Source organism: Dermacentor albipictus, unplaced genomic scaffold (assembly GCF_038994185.2).
Source record: "Dermacentor albipictus isolate Rhodes 1998 colony unplaced genomic scaffold, USDA_Dalb.pri_finalv2 scaffold_14, whole genome shotgun sequence".
Classification (NCBI taxonomy): Eukaryota; Metazoa; Arthropoda; class Arachnida; order Ixodida; family Ixodidae; genus Dermacentor; species Dermacentor albipictus.
The window spans coordinates 5417665-5437567 of NW_027225568.1; the positions used below are offsets into that span (position 1 = coordinate 5417665).

Consider the following 19903-nt stretch of genomic DNA (forward strand, 5'->3'; position numbering starts at 1 on the left):
GATCACACTCTCTTTGCAGTCTTTCTTTTGGGTGAGCACTACCCCAAGGGCTGTAGCAGATGCGTCTGTGGCGAATGTCGTAGGTGCATCAGCGTCAAAATGTTCCCGTATTGGCGCTGATATTACTGCACAGCGAATAGTCTCTACGGCCCTCTGGCCCTCAGGTGTCCCCACGAACATGACCGTCCGAGTGGCGGCTTGGAGAGGCGCAGTAATCTTTGAAAAGTCACGCATGAAGCGTCTGTAGAAATTGGCTGTTTGGAGCCAAGATATCACCTGTTTTGACATTTTTGGCACCGGTATTCGAAGGAGTCCTTCAATCTTTGACGGGTCTGGTTTTTTCGCCTTGTTCGGAGATCACAAATTTGAGAAACTTCACCGTAAAACAGCAAACTGCACTTTTTCAGGGAAACCTTGAAGCCGGTCTGCTGCACGAGAGTGAAAGTCTCCTGCTGGAGATCTACCAACTCCGACAAGGTGTTGGCGAAGATGATGATGTCGCCCAGGTATGTGCCTCCACCTGGGGCGCTATAATGTTAAATTATTCTAAACTTTTCTATTCCAATTCTGCAATCAGCCCTCCGCTATTGGTCAAAAACTTTTTTTGGATCAGCACTTCACCTGTCTGTCACGCGTCGTCACGAAAACCACGATAGCTCCCCATCTGATATGACGTGTACACACTGATTGTGCACGATTTGACCGAACAAATAAAAAACAGCCATTACTGATTCTATGCCAATTCGCGGTCAGCCCTCCGCTATTGGGCAAAAGTTTTAGGGCTGCAACCACTTCTCCTGCCTGTCACGCTATGTTACAAAACCGCGAATACCCCCCGCGTCGACGTGACGTGTACGTGGTAACGATGCATTAATATGCCAAACGAAACTGAATTTCCTTCTGATTAGCCGCAGGCTGCCCCGTTCCAAAAGGAATAAAACATGGCTGCCGCCCATCGCGCAGGCACTCGCTACTCGCACCAGCCGGAAAGCATGGGTTTATTGGCGTATTATGACACTTTTCGCGTGGCCGTGTAAAGTTCTTGAGCACTTTCAGAACATTTGCCACCTCGTTCTTCCGACGCTTCTTTGCTAAGGAACGTTTTTTCGTCAATCTTAAGCTTCCGTTGCATGCCGCCGCGATTTCAGATTAGCCACCCCAACCTAAGTGAGGGAAAGTGGACCATTCGGAGACGCCGGAACCACCCTCTTCATCCGGTTATCGTTTTTCAGTACACTGGCCCGGCCCCATCGAATCCCTCTCCACTTGATAGTGCTGCTCGGTTATTGTCAGCCAGTTAGACAAGACAAGCCGCACAGTGTAGGAAATGTTATTCGTTTATCAAGCAAATAAAAGTGACCTCCTATGAACGAGTTGAGCGCTTGATTGGTCTGTTCAGACAACCCTGCGGGGTACTGCCAGATGCCTACGTCGGCGGTTACGCAAATTCGACGTCAGAATGGTGGAATAAAAACATATTCGAATACTTTTACGTTATAGGGCCCCTGAGGTGGACTGTCGAGGCTTCAGCTCAGAAAATATTTTGTGCATCGCCTTTTGAAAGGTGGGTGGTGCGTTATCCAACTCAAAACGCATTCGCATCCATTTGAAAGTACCCTGGTGCGTCATGAATGTGGTTTTCTCTTGGTCTTCCTCTTTCACTCTGATTTGCCAGTATGCATAGCACAAATCCAAGACCGCAAACAGAGAGTTTCCAGCAAGGCCATCAAATATATCATCAGCCCGGGGAAGTGGTTGCAGGACATTCACTGTCATATGGTTAAGAGGTATGTAATTCACGCACAGCCTTTTCTTGTCGTTTTGTGTGACTACCACTGCTAGGAAGCCCCATGGGCCATGGGATGGTCGGATGATCGCACTCTCAAGCAGAGTCGCTGTCTGACGCTCGAGAAAATGTCTACCACTGGCGGTGTAACGGTACGTCTGTCGACTGTAGGGCTCGGTGTCAGTCACCAGCTTATTCTCGTGCTCGATGCCTTCATAGAGACCGATGTCTTCGGGGCTGGTGCTCAACGCACCAGCATGACGTTGAACAATGCGCTTCACAGCTGCCTGTTCTTCGGGATTGAGCTGAGCTCCGAGGCACATGTCAGTCAGGGGATCGTCAGGGACGTTATCAAGTGGGTCTGAGGGCTACAGGCTGGAGGATGTTGTCTGCAGTGGGCTTATGCGGCACGTTTTCAGTTGAACTAGGGCCGCCTTATTCAGCTGGCTCCACAAGGACTCATTTTCGTCCGGTTCATACTCGAAATGAAGCGGCTCTGCCGTGGGCTTCGAGGGATCAAAACGTGACAATGCAGATGTCAAAATTACTGAATTTGACATTCTTGGCAATAGTTCCTGTTTGCACTGCGCAACAACGTTTGCAGATGGCTTGTAGATCACAGGCACCTCCATAGGTTTGAAGTGGAGTTCAGCTTGGGCTGCGTAAGACGAATCCTCTCCTAGAATGCGGGGAATGGCGTTCCGTTCAAGAATGGCTGCTTCGACAACTGCACATAGAGGTCCAATGGTGATTCCCAAAAAGACAGATCCTTCCGGCATGACGGAGTTTCCGCCGACAAGCAAAGGTCGATTGGTCCACAATTCGATCCTGAGGTTTTATGCTAAGCTTGCTGCAAGAATGGTGACCTTTGAGACCTTGTCTGGGAAAGCACTGGTGTCTCCCAGTCCATTGACTTGAGTGGTAGTGACGGCACATCTGAACTTGGATCCATACAAGGTGTTATCGACACGGCCAACACAGGCTGTTGGTGCTTTGGGAACTGTCGGCTTGTAGTCACGAAATGGTTCCTTTGGTGTTGTACATTTACTTTCAAGGGGACCCTTCTCTTGACAGTTGTAGCACACCACATCTTTCAAGTCTTGTCCTCTTCTGTATACTAGGGCACCATACTTAGCTGAAATCCCTTCATACCTCGACTCTTGATCCGCAGGTGGTAGGCTGCTAATACGAGGAGGCTGCGTCATGCATGCGGTGTACTGGAACGTAGATGGTCGAGCAGTCTGTGAGGAGTTCCCACTACTGTCAGTTCTGGCAGTAGCACTCTGGAGCTGTGGGCGTCCCGGCTGTCTTGCAAATTGCTCTGTTGACTGCGGAGGTCGGATCAGACCGGCGTGGTCCAATGCTCTATCCACTTCGGATACAATGCCGAGGAAGTCGTCTTCGGTACGGGGTCGCTGAACAGCGATAAATGTGGCTACCTGATCGTCACTAATGCCTTGAACGAGGTATTCGATCCGTTCCTTGTCAGTAATGCAAGCTAGATAGCGTGGCATGATCCTGAGCTTTGCAAAGGTGTCCTGTTGCAGGCTCTCTCCAGCTTTTTGTGTGAGGACTGCGACCTTCTGTTGCCACTGTATGATCGAAAGTTGCTCGCCAATTGTTCTTGGAGTCCGGCCTTCCAGATGGTCCATGTGGTAAGCTGTCACCCTGTTGAAGCATGCCAGTCTGCTGCGACTACACGTAGCTTTCTTTGCGCGATGGCAAGGAGAGTTGGGTCTTCCCATCGTGCAAGTTGTTGAATGCGCTCGCGCTCTCCTATCCAGTGCTTCAAAGGAGGGGTGCTACTTCCGTTGAAGGTAGGCAGCGAAGCTCAGAGGTCTGGTGGCGTTGTGACGTGCACTGGGTTCACGTGACTTGTTATCGTGGTTATCATAATGGCCATATTCTGGTGAAGAAAAGCTGCCATGCACTGCATGTTCTCTGCTGGATCTGACATGAAGGTTACCATGGCTGGGAATGACATCGTAGGCGCTGGCATGATCGGGCACGACGTTGAATTTGCAGGCACGCCTGGCGCGGGTTCGTGGTTTGGCGGTGGGTCTTTTTCGGTATCAACCAAAAGTCGGTCGAATTCTTCCTCCTTGTTGCCGGTTGTTCTGAGGCTTCAGTGTTGCAGCTCAGTTTTAATAAGTGAGCATTCAAGGTGGCGAGGTCTTCTGCGGTGGCAACATGCTTGTTGATGAAGGACATCGTTGTTGACACGCCGAGCTGGGTAGGCGTAGGAATGGTTTGGCGTTCAACAGCGCTCAGTCGAGGGCATGACGACTTACTTGGTGGGCGAAGTGGATGTGGCAGGTTGCTGATGTCGACTGCCCCATGTGTGAGCGGAGGAAGCGGGCGGAAAGTGTGGAAAACGTTTAGTTGGGCAAAATTACAAAGTACGGGCACATTCTACGAGGCTCAAAAACCCCGGCTCTCCATTCTGGTCCGGAAATAGGTCCAACGGTTCTCAGGGTTTCTTGACCTGGTTTCTGAATACAGCTATGTTTAGGGCTGAAGCTCACAGTGCACGTGTACAAAGCCCACAATGAAAACATGTCACTACCGTTAAGCGCACATCAATAACACGCTAGCGCAGGACGAACACCCTACACACTAGTACAACGCACACTTGCAGGCCCTTCTACGGTTATTCCTTTGTACCCTTTTCATGCAAGTGACGATAGATAAAGAGCCTTGCTACTATGTGCACCCGCCATGTGTATGTGGGGCGGTTATATGGATTTTACTGAATAAATTGTGGGTATTATACTGCGTTTTGCTTTTCACTGTGGCCTTGCCAAGCCATTCTGATTCATTTTCTGATTCTTGTCCATAATCGGATCGGCTAAATATCTTATTTCATGATGTGGGCTTTGCAAGCCTTTCCCTGTACCTTACCGCGTTAGGATGAGCACACTTATTTAAGTTAGCGAAATGGCCCGGTCTCTCACGCAGCTCACTGCTAAAAGAAAGTTTAGCTTATTTTGCGCTATTGGGAAGTGCACGGCGAGTTGTTTGTAGTGCCTAAAGGGCAAACTGGATTCGTCGTTTTGAAGCAAATCACTATGGACAGTTACCAAGCGGCGTCGTTGCGCATATGTCTGTGTTATCTTCCTCGGTACATGTGGACTCTGAAACGAATGCATTCAGTGTTCTCCCCGAACATGAAATCAGATGCCAAAAGTCGCATGAAAGTGGTTTAGTCGTACGAGCGCGTTCAGCGTTCGATCAAATTGACATTAATTTTACCTCGACGGGTTCGTCTTCAATGCCCCAAAAAATGCACCAGCAAGGTCTATCACGAATACCGGGGGTTATGAAGTCCACAAGACAATACGGCCCAGCCTCGACACATGATGTTACATCTGAATGCCAAGAGCAGGTTGCACTTTTTCGAAGTGTATTCAGATTCTGTTCTTAGTCACTATTCATGGTAGTTAAACGTTTATGTTCGTCACTTTCGTGGCATGCCTATGGATTGTACCAAATTGACTTGAAAAGAAATGTGCCCTTAAGAGGAAGCTTTAGCTCGGGTGCTCCTATCTAAATACATGTAAAAGGATAATTCGTTTTTCTCGGCAACCACTGCGCCAAATTTGACGAAGTTTGTTGTCCTTAAAAGAAAAACGTAAAATCTAGTGACTGTTGGTTTCGAATCTTTCATTTAGGTCCCTAATTTTTTATTAAAGATTGTCAAAAATCGAAAATTAAAAAAAAGAAACTATCAAGTTTACAACTGTAACTCAGAAACCAAAAACGATAATACAATTCAGTGAATTGCATCTAATATTACATTTAAAGCTGACAAAATTGATATGCTATACATGAATCTCTAAAAATTTAGTAGTAGAGAAATACAGCTTTTGCAGAACCACTGGAAAGAACGTAACAAATTCACGTAAGATATAAAATGACATACCAAATTTGTCCACTTTCAATGGTCTAACGGATGCCGTTTGCAGAACTGCGATATGTGTTTTTGATGGAGAGTTATGAATTTATAAGCTTCGTTCTTCAATTTTTTTTCGAACTTCCGAATTTTTGACAATCCGTTTAACCAAACCCTGGACCTAAATCGAACTTCCGCTTCCAAAAGTCACTAGAATTTAACTTTGCCTCTCAGATGCACGAAATGTCATTAAAATTGGTCCAGGGGTAATTCAAAAAGACGTTTTTGCATTTTAGATGTATTTTAATAGGCCGCGTCGGAGTTGGGCCCGAGCTAAAGCTTTCTCTTAAATATCTAATTATGGTATTGACGCGTTCTATTGAAGCCTTCACGTTATTTTACGCTGTTTACTTAAAGCAAAGGACTAATCAACGGGACGACCAGGGCTTCAATCGATCATGGTTTTTCTGCGGCGAGCCGCACTAGAATATCCCTCAAAGCATCTCTCCTTATAGGGGACTATTAAAACTAATTTGGCAAAGCTTGCGAGGCGAGTTTAAGAACTATACTGGACCTTGCTACTGCTAGAAGAGTGTGGCAGGCGCTAAGCAAGATGGCGGCCCGTTTTCAATTTCAGTGTTTCTTGTGCGAATTCTTTGTCGTGAAGGGTTCATCAAAAGCGGTCGTGGAAGCCACAGTAGAGTGCTGCTAGTTCTAGCTGTGATAATAGCCATTCAGAACAGAATGTATGGCGCTGTCAGCCGTAAAATCAAACTCAAGTGGGCAGTAGGTGTCAATCAATTAGTTAACTTCGTGAACCTAAACATAACCTAATGCGTACGTTAGTCAGATAAACGCAGCTAAGCTTATGTGACCTCACCTTCAGGACAAGCACAGCTAGCCGAAATTTGCCTACGGAAGCTAATACCTAAACCAATACAGCCTTACGTACATGGTTGATGTTCACCTGTGCAACCTATTCTGACTTTAAATACATACTCAAATACATATCAACTAGAGAGAAAAAAGGATTTCACAGACTTTTTGAATTTTTATTGTAGTGCTTCCCAGTCCGCGTCATTGCAGACGAACTATGACAGTTCCACTCAGTTTCATGACTCGCAAACGTTACTTTTTTAAGCATGTATTCTTCCTTTAGACTAAGCGCAACTATGTTTACGGTTTCACACACTAGACACGTCGACGGGCCTTCAACAGAGTGGTTAAATGTCGTTAACCACGCCCATTATATGTCCAGCGGCCCTCCGGTTCCTCGAAGACGCGGAGGTAGGCGTATTCTACGCAAAGACGTATATGTGCCGGTGCTAAATCATTTTTGAATGTCATTAAACGTAGGTCGTCTAGCACGAATGCCGTGTTAGGGTAACGATGATCTACTCCAGCATATCACTAAAGCGTGTGTTCCCCCCCTCTCTCTTTCTCTCTCTGTCGCTGTATGAAGGAAATTTTAGTGCACTATTATTTACATTCGTCTTGTTTTTGAAGATCTTGTTAACCGAGTCTGCAACACTGATTTACCACTAGAGGTGTTAAACAACGCGCACAAATTAAGAACTTACCGTGTAATGAATGGTCAACGGCAGCCCAGAAGGGAATGCTGGTCACATCGAGAACGGCGCGTACTGCCTGCAAAGGCCGAGACGATTCCTGTGTACTCGTTGCAAAGGAGCGCGGCCAGACTTTTTGAATAGATAATCATTTTAATAATATAGCTCGTCTAACTTCAGCATTGTATACCCAAGTAAGGAATGTTGTTATAATAAATATAATAATGGGTACGTGAGATTGATCGTTGCAGTACAAGGGAATTACGACAATAATTAAGTTAAAAGAAAAAAAAAGCAACATGAATGTTTGAAACCAAATGTTTACACAAATCTACGCGCAATCCATAATGTTCGAGCTGAGTTCTTGTACCTGCGGTACACTTGGCACCGGGAGTTCTTCTAGTGCAACCGAAAACGAAAGTATGCCTGGCATTAAATATTCTCTGCGTTTTGGTGAACGAACACTGGCGAAACTTAATTGAACTGCATTACTGACAAGTTCAATCCAAGGTCATACTCCGCACGTGGAAGGTACATACAAAGAGGGCGTACACCAGTAAGAGGCCAAAGCTACACTGTAAACCAATTCACGCCGTCAGGCGGCTTTTTGCTTATAACTGACACCTTTTGTTCGTTAGGGGTGTAAAGATATGAAGTACGATTACCACTTTTACTGCTTTTGCGTTTAAAGGGTGTAAGTCTGCAAATAAATTTGTTATGTGTAAATTGATCGGTAGTGAATTTTATATCATTAAGGGTGATTTCCGTTTATAAACCACGGCTATTTACCCTGGTGGGTGTAAGGGTGCCCTGAAGAGTAAATCGTTTACGGCGTTTTACTCCTCACCTATAAAAGAACAACCGCTGTATATAGCCTGGGTGAAGTGGCATCCTGCAGGCGAGATGTTTGTGATTGGAACGGATGCGAAAAAAGCTCATTAGCCAAGAGAAGACCGGAATGAGGCCCCGGTTTCTCGGACATTTTAGCGAGAAAAAAACGTCGCCTATTTATTTCGCTATAACCTAACCAGACTACAAAGACTGTACGGTATACCGACAATCGTATACTTTCATCGGTTACCGTATATACTGCAGCATCGCGTGAGCGTTGAACAAAAATGGGACACGTGTAATTCAAAACTGCAGCTTGTCGCATGAAATTCAACGCACGATGAGCTTACGATGTTGTTCGCGATGAGGAATGCAAGGCCGACGTGCAACCGACTTTCTTAATGTGAGCATGCATCATTTGAATGGGCACACATCGGCCCTGTGAAGTCACGAGTATTCAGAGTTCCTGGTGGCTCATCGACCGACACGGCTTCCTTCGCTGAAATGATGGCTCTGCGGGTGACTGGTGATGCCGCAAAGGAGAACGAGGCCTTGAATAAAAAAAAAAAGCGGGGGGAGAATTTTTAACCTGTGTGAGGCACTTCAAGCGTGTTCTTGCTCTCAACTGATCCGTGTATCTTTTTTTTTTCGATTACGCGTAAATCTTGTACGTTGTTTATACGTCCGTCATTGACGACCTTGGTGCTTATCAGCTTAAAGAATTAGTGTGCAAACTACTGGTAACTGTCTGCATTTGACAGCGTGAGAATGATGCATTATATGCGCGTTGAAGTCGGTGCACGTTACGTGTTCTACTTAAACAGAGAAATCCAAACTGCAGTTACACGACATTACGAAGAAAATGCAGGCTTTCTTTTCAGTAGTAATGCTTCCCAGTTGGAATGAAAAAGCTCAGTGAGGCTTTGTGAAACACCCGTGTGCGCATTCCTTCGTTTACTGCGGGCAAATCGTCGGGCGCATGACCATTTTTTCGCACGTCGGGTGCACGACCAATAGGGAGACACTCGTCGTCATAATATGTTCCCTGTTATACTCGCGAACTTATGTTTTATTAACCAATTATGGGGTTTTACGTGCCATAAAACACGATCGCATTATGAAACGCGCGCAGTAGGGGAATGCGGAAATTTGCAGAAAACGGAGTTCTTTAACGTGCACCTGAATCTAAATACACGGGTGTGTTCGCATTGCGGCCGCGGAGGCCAGCTTATGTGTTGTCGCATACGCTTTGTGTGAGAAAGTTTTGTGAGCTCACACTATCACTGTTCGTCACGGAAAATGGGCCTCCGAGAACCAATTAGAATGGTCTCAGAAGGTGTTACTTCTGTCCGACCAGCTAATGTACACATGAGCCCGGCAGCCAAATATTTGTGCGCGACAGTCATACTCGACTCGTTTTCTCTTTAATCGGGTTCAAGTCAACGCCTTGTACGCTGCTCGCCGTTATCACTCACATAGCAACGAAGCACCAGAATTTCCTGTAGTAATGTTCATAGCAAATTCTAGGGCTCCACCATCTCAGCTGTGCGAAACCGCGCCCAGAGGTCTCCATTGCGGCAACTTGTTTCCTAGCAGGCTGATATTCCCTGGTTGACACGGAAGACGACAAGAAGCGACAACGATAAGCACTGACTTCCAACTGGCGTTTATTTCAAAGAAGCATGAGCCTATAACCTCACACTCGTGATCACAGGCATATATAATTGCTCAGGCTAACAAGACCACCATAAACCAACAAGAGCGCACTCCAAGACTCTCGTTGATTTATGGTGCCCTTGTTAACTTGCACTATGACGTGCGGCTGCGATCACGTGCGCCAGGTTATATATTCATGCTTCTTTGTAATAAACCCCTGTTGAAAGCCAGCGCTTGTCGCTTCTTTTCGCGTTCCCTGTCTACTATCGCGCTCGTAATACAGCGGAATACCATCTAGCCCGTTCTCACACCTTCCTAACAGGCGGCTGCCAAGTCCACCGCCATGGCCGAGGCAACAGCTGGCAGCGTATTGCGAGGTACAACGGCAGCAAACACTTCCTTGGTCGATGAACGGGGCGCCCATTCCGTCCGTGTAATCATTCAGTCTATCGCATGCGCTATGCCTCCGTGTTCGGGGCGCTTGCGTGCTGCTTCAGACGTGCAAGGAAATCACCGCCTCGACGAGAGTGCCTCGGGAGCGTGGTGGTCGTCTCTGTATTACCTAGCCCTGAACTAGCCCTGGAAAGCTTGCAGTTTCCTACACCTGTTTAACGCCAACCATGCAAAAACGATTACCGACAAATTCAGCCTCGAAGCGAGAATAAGGCAAAACGAACACGCCCGTACAAAGTTATACGAAACACCGACCTGAGAAAACAAGCGAAGTGGAAAGTAGACGCCCATCGAGCACCCTCGGGTACATTGCTAGCCCAAATGGCGTTGGCTTGCGGGACCACGGACGCAGACGTCAGAAACACTTGTTATAATACGTGTGTCAGACGACCACTTTCGATCACGATCAAGCCCGATCCGGATCGAAATACTCGACCACGTTTGGCTCCCTGTCGCCGCTTGCGCGAAGAAGCCGATCGCGACCGAGAAAGTCGATCCGGATCGGGCTCGATCGCAATCAAAGGCGCGCTAGCTCTGTGACCCCCGTATCAGACGCAGTAGATCTTGCTGTACCGTTGCTTGCTTTTCAGCGCTGCCATTGCAAATATAGACGCCGTGAGCATCGTTATTTTTTAATAGTCATATTGCTCGTGCCTACGCTATACTATCGCGATAGTAATTGTACGGATGCTCCTGACGCATTATCCTCCGTGCTATGATGGTACATCGATGGCTCGAGCGCGTCCCGAAGGCAGAATCTATTGACACGTGAGCTATGCGCGGTGAGCTTGGCTGTAAAAACAACGAAATCGAGTAGACGCACCGTCCTGCTCTGCTTCCGCTGTCCAACTCCAAATCGACGATCACCTCAAACTGGTCGAGGGAGCGAGCGAGCTTGCCGGGCAGGAGAAGACGCTGGCGCCGCGGACCAGGGGTGCCAACCAGGAGAACTCCGAGAATCTTCACCCTTTTGAGGAATAAAGTTGTGTCAATCAATCAATCAATCAATCAATCAATCAATCAAATAGGCAGCGCAGTCGGAGCAGCGCGTTCAGCCTTCGAACGCGCATAAGCTGCTCGATAGGAACGTCAGGATGTGCGCGCAACAACGCTCATGCCAGTAATGCACCGTGGTGGATACACCGCAGCGAGCGGAAGGGGGTGAACGAGATGCGACACCTGCAGTGCCGTCGCAGGTGTTCCTTGATCAGCTTAGCCTTGCGAGCTGCCTGGGCGTCTGACGCTCTTTCAGCTGCACGAGTCGGGAGCATTTGCGTAGCATTTGGGCCAGCGTGCAGCCCCCGCGTTGTTAGAACGCCGTCCGAGGAGCTCGATCGCAGCACTAATTATCAACCTTGCTATCGCTTTCGATAAGTGGCGCTTCAGACGAAACTGCCTATTTACGATTCTTTTTTTGTTTTTTTTTAGACGCCGGCATATAGTGGCTCGCTGGAACGCGCAAGGCAAACGCAGCACGTGTGCCACGAGCGAGGAAGACGCCGTGACCGTCTTGCTAGTCGTAGACGACAGGGCTGACGCCAGGCAGTGGTCAATAAAAATGTTGCCACTGCTTATCTTCGTTGTAATGCATTGCATTTAGTGTATCAAATAAAAGGAAAATAATACAGTCAGTTGACGTTCCTTTAACCGACACACTGAGCCCGTGGTTTAATGAGTAGTTCTGAAATCAAAACAGTTATGGGACGCTATCGATCGCTCGGAGGCACGAAAGTCGTAATAGAAGCCTAAATAAGCCAGAGAAAATCAAAATAGTGTTTGTAAATTTGGTTACCATAAGTGTCTGGTTACGCTATTTCTAAAGCTCCATAATGTGCGCGTTCAGTACACTGTCTGTCCAAGGCTGCGTTTGAAAGACGAACCGCCTAGTTAGTCTAAAGTAATAGTTACGAATCCTTCGAGGATAATAGGAAAAAACTGTCTTTCTACTGAAGAAACTAAACTGAGGGGGAATTACACGCAGAGAAAATACAAAAGTAAACGATGTGCGTTCATATCGACGAACACTAACCTCCCTGCGACTAATACTAAGTAGGCTTAGCGGTGGTCTGGTAAATATTTCAGTAAACTGCTAATAAGCAAGCAAGCACTATAGAAAAGCTGCTTCTGAAAGCCGAATCACACAACATGTTTAAATAAATATAGTCACTAGTCCTACAGGAAAAGAACAAAAACAATCTTCCTACTTGTGAGCACTAAGCTGGCTTAGCAATGTCCTGGAACATAATACGCAGCCATCGAACGCGGAGTAGGCTTAGCAATGGCCTAGGAAATAATTCAATTTGCTGACGGACGACGTGGCCATCCGTAAGCCCTACCCAAAAGCTGCTTCTCAAAGCCGAATTGCAGAGCACGTTTGAATTAATAGTCAACAGTCCTCCACTGAAAGAACAAAAATTCGTCCTACTTGCGAACACCAAGTAGGCTTAGCAGTTCCCTGGAAAATAATTCAATAGGCAGCCGACGAATAATGAGTAGGCTTAGCAATCACCTAGGAAATAATTTAATGCGCTGACATACTACGTGGCCAGCCGTAAGCGCTATACAAAAGCTGTTTCAGAAAGCAGAATCGCAGTAGAGCATGTTTAAATAAATAGTCGCTTTATATATTCCTACAGGGGCAAGAACAAAGCAAGGTTTGGGTGCGGGCTAGTTGATATTCAAATGTTTCAAACAACACTTACAGCGCATACTGGTACAAGGGACCAAGAGAACGACGAAGCCAAGCACTTTTCTTCGTCGTTCTTTTGATCCCTTGTCCCTGTGTGCACCATTAAGTGATGTTCGAAGCAAGAACGAGAGCTTCCTTCCTAGTTGTGAACACTCAGCAGGCTTAGAAGATGACATCGTAAATACTGTAGCAAGCGACACCTACCTTAATCGACCGTGTCTGGCATCCGGAATCGGCTTGGTTTTCCCAGCGACGTCTCCGTGATCGGTGGGCGACGTGAGCAGCACTCTCCGGTCCCGCTAGAACTGGCGTCCGACCCGCAGCTCCAGCCACTACACGACTGGTCCGAAGCCACGTCACGACAGCTCTGCATACAGCTGCGCCCTTCCAGATCGTTCGACCGCCACGTTGATAGCCCGGCTCGCGGTCACGGCTCGCGCTCACGGGCGCGCGCCGAGACGAGAGCTTTGCGTCGCCTCTTCGTCGTCTTCCCTTCCAGCAAATCTGCAGTGTGGTTTTTTTTTTTTCCACGACGTGGAGCAGCCGCTTCTGTAAATTAAAGCTTTATGCCATACATCCTTAGTGAGGTACGTCATATCTAAATTCTTTTGTCTTATACTACCCAATGCGACTGCTTTATTTTAATTCCTTCATTTTCTTCTATTGTTTCTTCCTTTCATTGGTACTAGCAGTGTGTGGTTTTTATCACATTCAGTGAAACAGTTCCCCACTGTAGGTATGAGCCATTGTAGGATGGTGCATGTACTGAAGGACCTACCTTGTAGGCCTCCGCTTAGCTCCTTAGGACCTCAATAAAGTTGTATACTACTACTACTACTTTACCAATGGACACCGTTGCCCATGAGTACAAAAAAAAACTCAGTACCCAATTTTTAAAAAAACTTATCCCTTTTTCTTTTTGCGCCTCTCTCCTTCTCTCTTTCTATCCCCAATTCTCTTCCCCACACATGTCAGCGATGTCTAACGCCGACTAAAATCTCTGCCTATCATTAAAGGGTTCTCTCTCTCTCTATGAGCCATGCGCGTGACACCAAGTCAGGCCGAATGCTGGCTGTTTCTCGAAGTTCTTGAACCTTTCACTGACGCCTGCTCAAAAACTACAGCATAATTGTAGGTGCGCACGACGCCTGCGTTGCCTCATGACAACTCGTATCCGGTCTAATCATTTACCTGTGTGCTAGCCATAAAAGTTGTGGAAAGGAGCGGTTCGTGGTTGCATGGGGAAAAGATGAAGAAACTTTTATTTTTACGTCAATATTCCGGCGCGGTTCGGGGGTGCTTTCCAATTTTCTGTCTAGTTTTTTTTCCCGCTACTGCTGTAAAAGATTTCTCAAGATATTTTTCTGTTCTGTTTGCGATTACGCTTATTCTCCATGTGCTTTGTACATTTAGATAAAAATTACACGTGTCTTTTTTTTTCGGGGCATTTACATGTGCCATCATTAAAGGGTCAAACACTTACATGTCACGTTATGACGGCATTTAGAGGCTTAACTTTATTGTCTTCGTCATGAGACCCGACGCAGGAATGGGGGCGCTGAAGACCGCGATCACAAGGACGGTTGGCACCTTCATGTTTAGTCTGTATCTTCAACGATCCAGCGGGGTTTCGGCCCTGGTTTGACCATGGCCCGCCGGAATGACTCGATTCGATCGCCAAACGATTAGATGGTACACATGTTAAGCCTCGCTAATCGGGGAAGAGTCCGCAGTATCCAAGCAATATTATGCGAAGCATATTAACGTAGGTTTCGGGCCTTCGCGCGACGCCCGGCGGTGGCCACCATTGACCAGTGGGGTCACGCGACATGACGTCACGTGATGACGTCACACAGGCTGCAGATGGGGCCTCATATCGCGCCGTCGGTCGCCTCCCGGCGGTGGCCACCATTGACACTGAAGTGAGATCACATGATGTGACGTCACGTGATGACGTCACACCGGCTGCAGATGGGGCCTCATATCGCGCCGTCGGTCGCCTCCCGGCGGTGGCCACCATTGACCCTGAAGTGAGATCACATGATGTGACGTCACGTGATGACGTCACAGCGGCTGCAGATGGGGCCTCATATAGCGCCGTCGGACGTCGCCCGGCGGAGGCCTCCACGCTTCGGTTCGCGCCGTCGCGCGCGACGCGGCGGCGGCGCCACCATCGCTGCATCACGTGATATGTGACGTCACGCCAGGGATGAAGCGGCGCGCGCACGCCGTCGCGTCAGTCTCTGTGCCCGCAACCGCGCCAGCGTCTTTGCGCCGGGCGTGTATGCGGTCAAGATGCCTCCAAACGCTAAGGATACGCTGATGCTTCGCATCCTTTGGGCTTAACCTTAGCGTTATTTATTCGTTTATCAAGGCTTATTCGTTTATCAAGCAAATAAAAGTGACCTCCTATGAATGAGTTGAGCGTTTGATTGGTCTGTTCAGACAACCCTACGGGGTACTGCCAGATGCCTACGTCGGCGGTTACGCAAATTCGACGTCAGAATGGTGGAATAAAAACATATTCGAATAGTTTTACGTTATAGGGCCCCTGAGGTGGACTGTCGAGGCTTCAGCTCAGAAAATATTGTCACGTGGTAGTGACTTTAAAGAACACAGTAGCAGTACTGTGAAAGACAAAACTAGATTTATTGGGCGAACCTGTGCCCACAAAACAGGCTACACTTAAAGCGCAACGATGGCGGCGAACACGCTCGGCGATCGTCGAAAATCTGATCAGCGGGTCAAGCGTGTCGGCTTTTATAGAGCAGTCATCGAATGTTCCAGACTAATCGTTCGGACCCGCATGCCTTCCACAAAGTTCTACACCATTCGCGTCAAGTGATGCAATCAGATAACATAACGTTCAGCGACAACAGACAGCAGATAGAAGCATCGATAACGTTCCAGAAACTTCGATACATACAGGCGCGTCCCACGCTGTGCGATTACTTTTGTTAGGCTGCGAAACGTGGTTGCCCGATAAAGATAAGTATACGTGTCAATATCCCCCTCTTAAAAAGCATCGACCCGATGCTGCAAAGAAACGAAGGTAATGAACAAAAGCACTCGTAGCAAAGAAAAGAACAAAAATGGCGAAGTTTGCCAGCGTCCGTAAAAGGGTTTAAGGCGCACCACGCGGACCACTTCAGATCGTGCGCGGCGCCGCTGTGAATGCGAAATGCCGTCTGGCACGACCTCATAGTCCAGAGCGCCAATGCGTCGGATGACCTTGTAGGGTCCGAAATAGCGTCGGAGTAGTTTCTCACTGAGTCCTCGTCGGCGTATCGGAGTCCATACCCAAACACGGTCGCCGGGCTGGTACTCGACGAAGCGTCGTCGGAGGTTGTAGTATCGGCTATCGGTCCTCTGTTGGTCCTTGATCCGCAGGCGGGCGAGCTGTCGGGCTTCTTCGGCGCGCTGGAGATAGCTAGCGACGTCAACATTCTCTTCGTCAATGACGTGGGGCAGCATGGCGTCGAGCGTCGTCGTCGGGTTCCTGCCGTAAACAAGCTTAAACGGTGTGATATGTGTTGTTTCTTGCACCGCCGTGTTGTAAGCGAAGGTTACATACGGCAGGACCGCGTCCCACGTCTTGTGCTCAACGTCGACGTACATCGCTAGCATGTCGGCGAGGGTCTTATTCAGGCGCTCCGTGAGACCATTCGTTTGCGGATGGTAGGCAGTCGTCCTCCTGTGGCTTGTCTGGCTATATTGCAGAATGGCTTGGGTGAGCTCTGCTGTAAAAGCCGTTCCTCTGTCGGTAATGAGGACTTTTGGGGCGCCATGTCGCAGCAGGATGTTCTCGACGAAAAATTTCGCCACCTCGGCTGCGCTGCCTTTCGGTAGAGCTTTTGTTTCAGCGAAGCGGGTGAGATAGTCCGTCGCCACGACGATCCACTTATTCCCGGATGTTGACGTCGGAAACGGCCCCAACAAATCCATCCCAATCTGCTCGAATGGTCGACGAGGAGGTTCGATCGGTTGTAGTAACCCTGCTGGCCTTGTCGGTGGTGTCTTGCGTCGTTGACAGTCTCGGCATGTCTTAACGTAACGGGCGACGTCGGCGGTCAGACGCGGCCAGTAATACCTTTCCTGTATTCTCGACAGCGTCCGGGAGAATCCGAGGTGCCCAGCGGTTGGATCGTCGTGTAAGGCGTGCAGTACTTCTGGACGCAGCGCCGCCGGAACAACAAAAAGGTAGTTGGCGCGGACTGGTGAAAAGTTTTTCTTCACGAGTAGGTTGTTTTGAAGCGTGAACGAAGATAGTCCACGCTTAAATGCCCTAGGGACAACGTCGGTGTGCCCTTCCAAATACTCGACAAGGGATTTTAGCTCCGGGTCCCCTCGTTGTTGATCAGCGAAGTCTTCCGCGCTTATTATTCCAAGGAAGGCGTCGTCATCCTCGTTATCTTGCGGCGGCGGGTCAATGGGGGCGCGTGATAGGCAATTGGCATCTGAGTGTTTTCGTCCGGACTTGTATGTCACAGTAATGTGGTATTCTTGTAGTCTGAGGCTCCACCGTGCCAGCCGTCCTGAAGGGTCCTTTAAGTTAGCTAGCCAACACAACGCGTGATGGTCGCTGACCACTCTGAATGGCCTGCCATATAGGTAGGGGCGAAATTTTGCTGTAGCCCAAACGATGGCGAGGCATTCTTTTTCCGTTGTGGAATAATTGCCTTCCGCTTTTGACAACGACCGGCTAGCGTAAGCTATCACGTGTTCATGTCCATCTTTTCTCTGGACTAGGACGGCACCGAGGCCTAGGCTACTGGCGTCAGTGTGAATTTCGGTATCGGCGTGCTCGTCGAAGTGCGCAAGTATGGGCGGAGTCTGTATGCGTCGTTTGAGTTCTTCAAATGCGTCGGCCTGCGGCGTTTCCCACTTGAACTCAATGTCACATTTAGGTAGCTGTGTCAGCGGCTCAGCGATGCGTTAAAAGTCCTTGACAAATCGCCTGTAGTAAGCACACATGCCAAAAAATCTACGCACTGCCTTCTTGTCGGTGGGCTGCGGGAACTTTGCGATGGCAGCTGTCTTCTGCAGGTCGGGGCGGACTCCAGACTTGCTGATGACGTGGCCTAGGAACAGAAGCTCATCGTAGGCGAAGCGGCACTTTTCTGGCTTCAGAGTGAGCCCTGATGACTTGATGGCCTCGAGTACTGTTGCAAGCCGCCTAAGGTGATCGTTGAAATTTTCGGCGAAGACAACGACGTCATCCAAGTAAACGAGACTGGTCTGCCACTTCAATCCTGCTAAAACCGTGTCCATGACGCGCTGGAACGTTGCAGGTGCCGAGCACAGTCCAAATGGCATAACCTTCAACTCGTAGAGGCCGTCTGGGGTGATGAAGGCGGTCTTTTCGCGATCTCTTTCGTCGACTTCTATTTGCCAATAGCCAGACTTGAGGTCCATCGAGGAGAAGTATTTAGCGTTGCAGAGCCGATCCAATGCGTCGTCTATCCGTGGGAGGGGGTATACATCCTTCTTCGTGATCTTGTTCTGTCGACGATAATCGACACAGAAACGTAGGCTTCCGTCCTTTTTCTTTACCAGGACAACAGGGGATGCCCACGGGCTTTTCGACGGCTGGATGATGTCGTCGCGCAGCATTTCGTCGACTTGTTCTCTTATAGCTTCACGTTCCCGCGTCGAAACTCGGTAAGGGCTCTGGCGTAGTGGTCGAGCGCATTCTTCGGTTATTATGCGATGCTTTGCGACTGGTGTTTGTCGCATCCTCGATGACGTCGAAAAGCAGCTTTTGTATCGTCGAAGCAGACTTCTGAGCTGTTTCTGCTTAATCACGGGGAGACTTGGACTTATGTCGAAGTCTGGCTCGGGAACTACAGTCGTCGGGGTAGATGCGACAGAATCCGAGAGGACAAAGGCATCGCTGGTTTCCCCAATTTCCTCGATGTATGCGATGGTCGTGCCCTTGTTGATGTGCTTGAACTCCTTGCTGAAGTTTGTCAGCAACACTTTCGTGTTTCCTCCGTGCAGTCGAGCGATCCCTCTTGCGACGCAAATTTCACGGTCGAGCAGAAGACGTTGGTCGCCTTCGATGACGCCTTCTATGTCTGCGGGTGTTTCGGTGCCGACCAAAATAACAATGCTGGAGTGAGGCGGGATGCTCACTTGATCTTCGAGCACACTCAAGGCATGGTGACTACGAGGGCTCTCCGGCGGTATCGCTTTATTTTCCGACAGCGTTATTGACTGTGACTTAAGGTCGATGATTGCGCCGTGTTGGTTCAGGAAGTCCATACCGAGAATGACGTCTCGTGAACACTGTTGGAGGATAACGAAAGTGGCAGGGTAAGTTCGGTCATGAATGGTTATTCTCGCCGTGCAAATTCCAGTCGGCGTGATGAGGTGTCCTCCTGCGGTGCGAATTTGAGGGCCTTCCCATGCAGTCTTAACCTTCTTCAGCTGGGCGGCGATGTGTCCACTCATGACGGAGTAATCAGCCCCTGTGTCCACTAAGGCGGTAACCGCGTGTCCGTCGAGAAGCACGTCGAGGTCGGTGGTTCTTTGTCTGGCGTTGCAGTTGGGTCTTGGCGTCGGATCACGGCTGCGTCGTGTTAAACTGAAGCTTCAAAGTGTTGTTTACACTGGCTTTACTCAACAAAGTATAACAAAAACATAGACGTTTCGCCACCTATGCGGGTGGCATCGTCAGTACACAATGGCAACAAATGAGAAATACATCCTATTTATCTATGAAAGTGCCGTAAACATCCGGCAGGGGGCCACGGTTAGAGTTACATGAAGATTGATTACGACGGATGAACCATGATTCTACGAACTTTCTTGGGCCCCATCGGTGTTCCCGTGCTAGTGTGGTTACATTGTTAAAATCAAACATGTGTCCCTTTGATAAACAATGATCAACCAATTCTGTCTTGGCACGTGTAGCATGGGTGGCTTTCGTAGCATCTCTTAGATTTTCCTTGATACGGGTGCGACGTCGCCGCCCTGTCTCGCCAATGTAGCTGGCATCACAGTCCGAGCAGTTGACCTTGTAGACG

General features: G+C 48.6%; 1 protein-coding gene across 8 annotated transcripts in view; it reads right to left on the bottom strand.

The window, feature by feature from the left end:
• LOC139051806 (uncharacterized) overlaps positions 1-19903 on the bottom strand; it is a 280388-nt gene that overhangs the window by 223948 nt on the left and 36537 nt on the right. For 5 of the 8 annotated variants that reach the window (XR_011509555.1, XR_011509558.1, XR_011509559.1 and 2 more), the window contains 3 exons: positions 13080-13379; positions 11010-11153; positions 7259-7325 (listed from right to left, as the gene is read on the bottom strand). Coding sequence is in view for 1 of the 8 variants with exons in the window: in XM_070528822.1 (XP_070384923.1) it covers positions 7259-7325; positions 10442-10477 (103 nt within the window). In the remaining 7 variants the exon portion in view is untranslated. Of the gene's footprint in view, positions 1-7258; positions 7326-10441; positions 10667-11009; positions 11154-13079; positions 13438-19903 lie in introns of those variants that run through there. The other 3 variants (XR_011509556.1, XR_011509557.1, XM_070528822.1) reach the window with 3 other exon arrangements.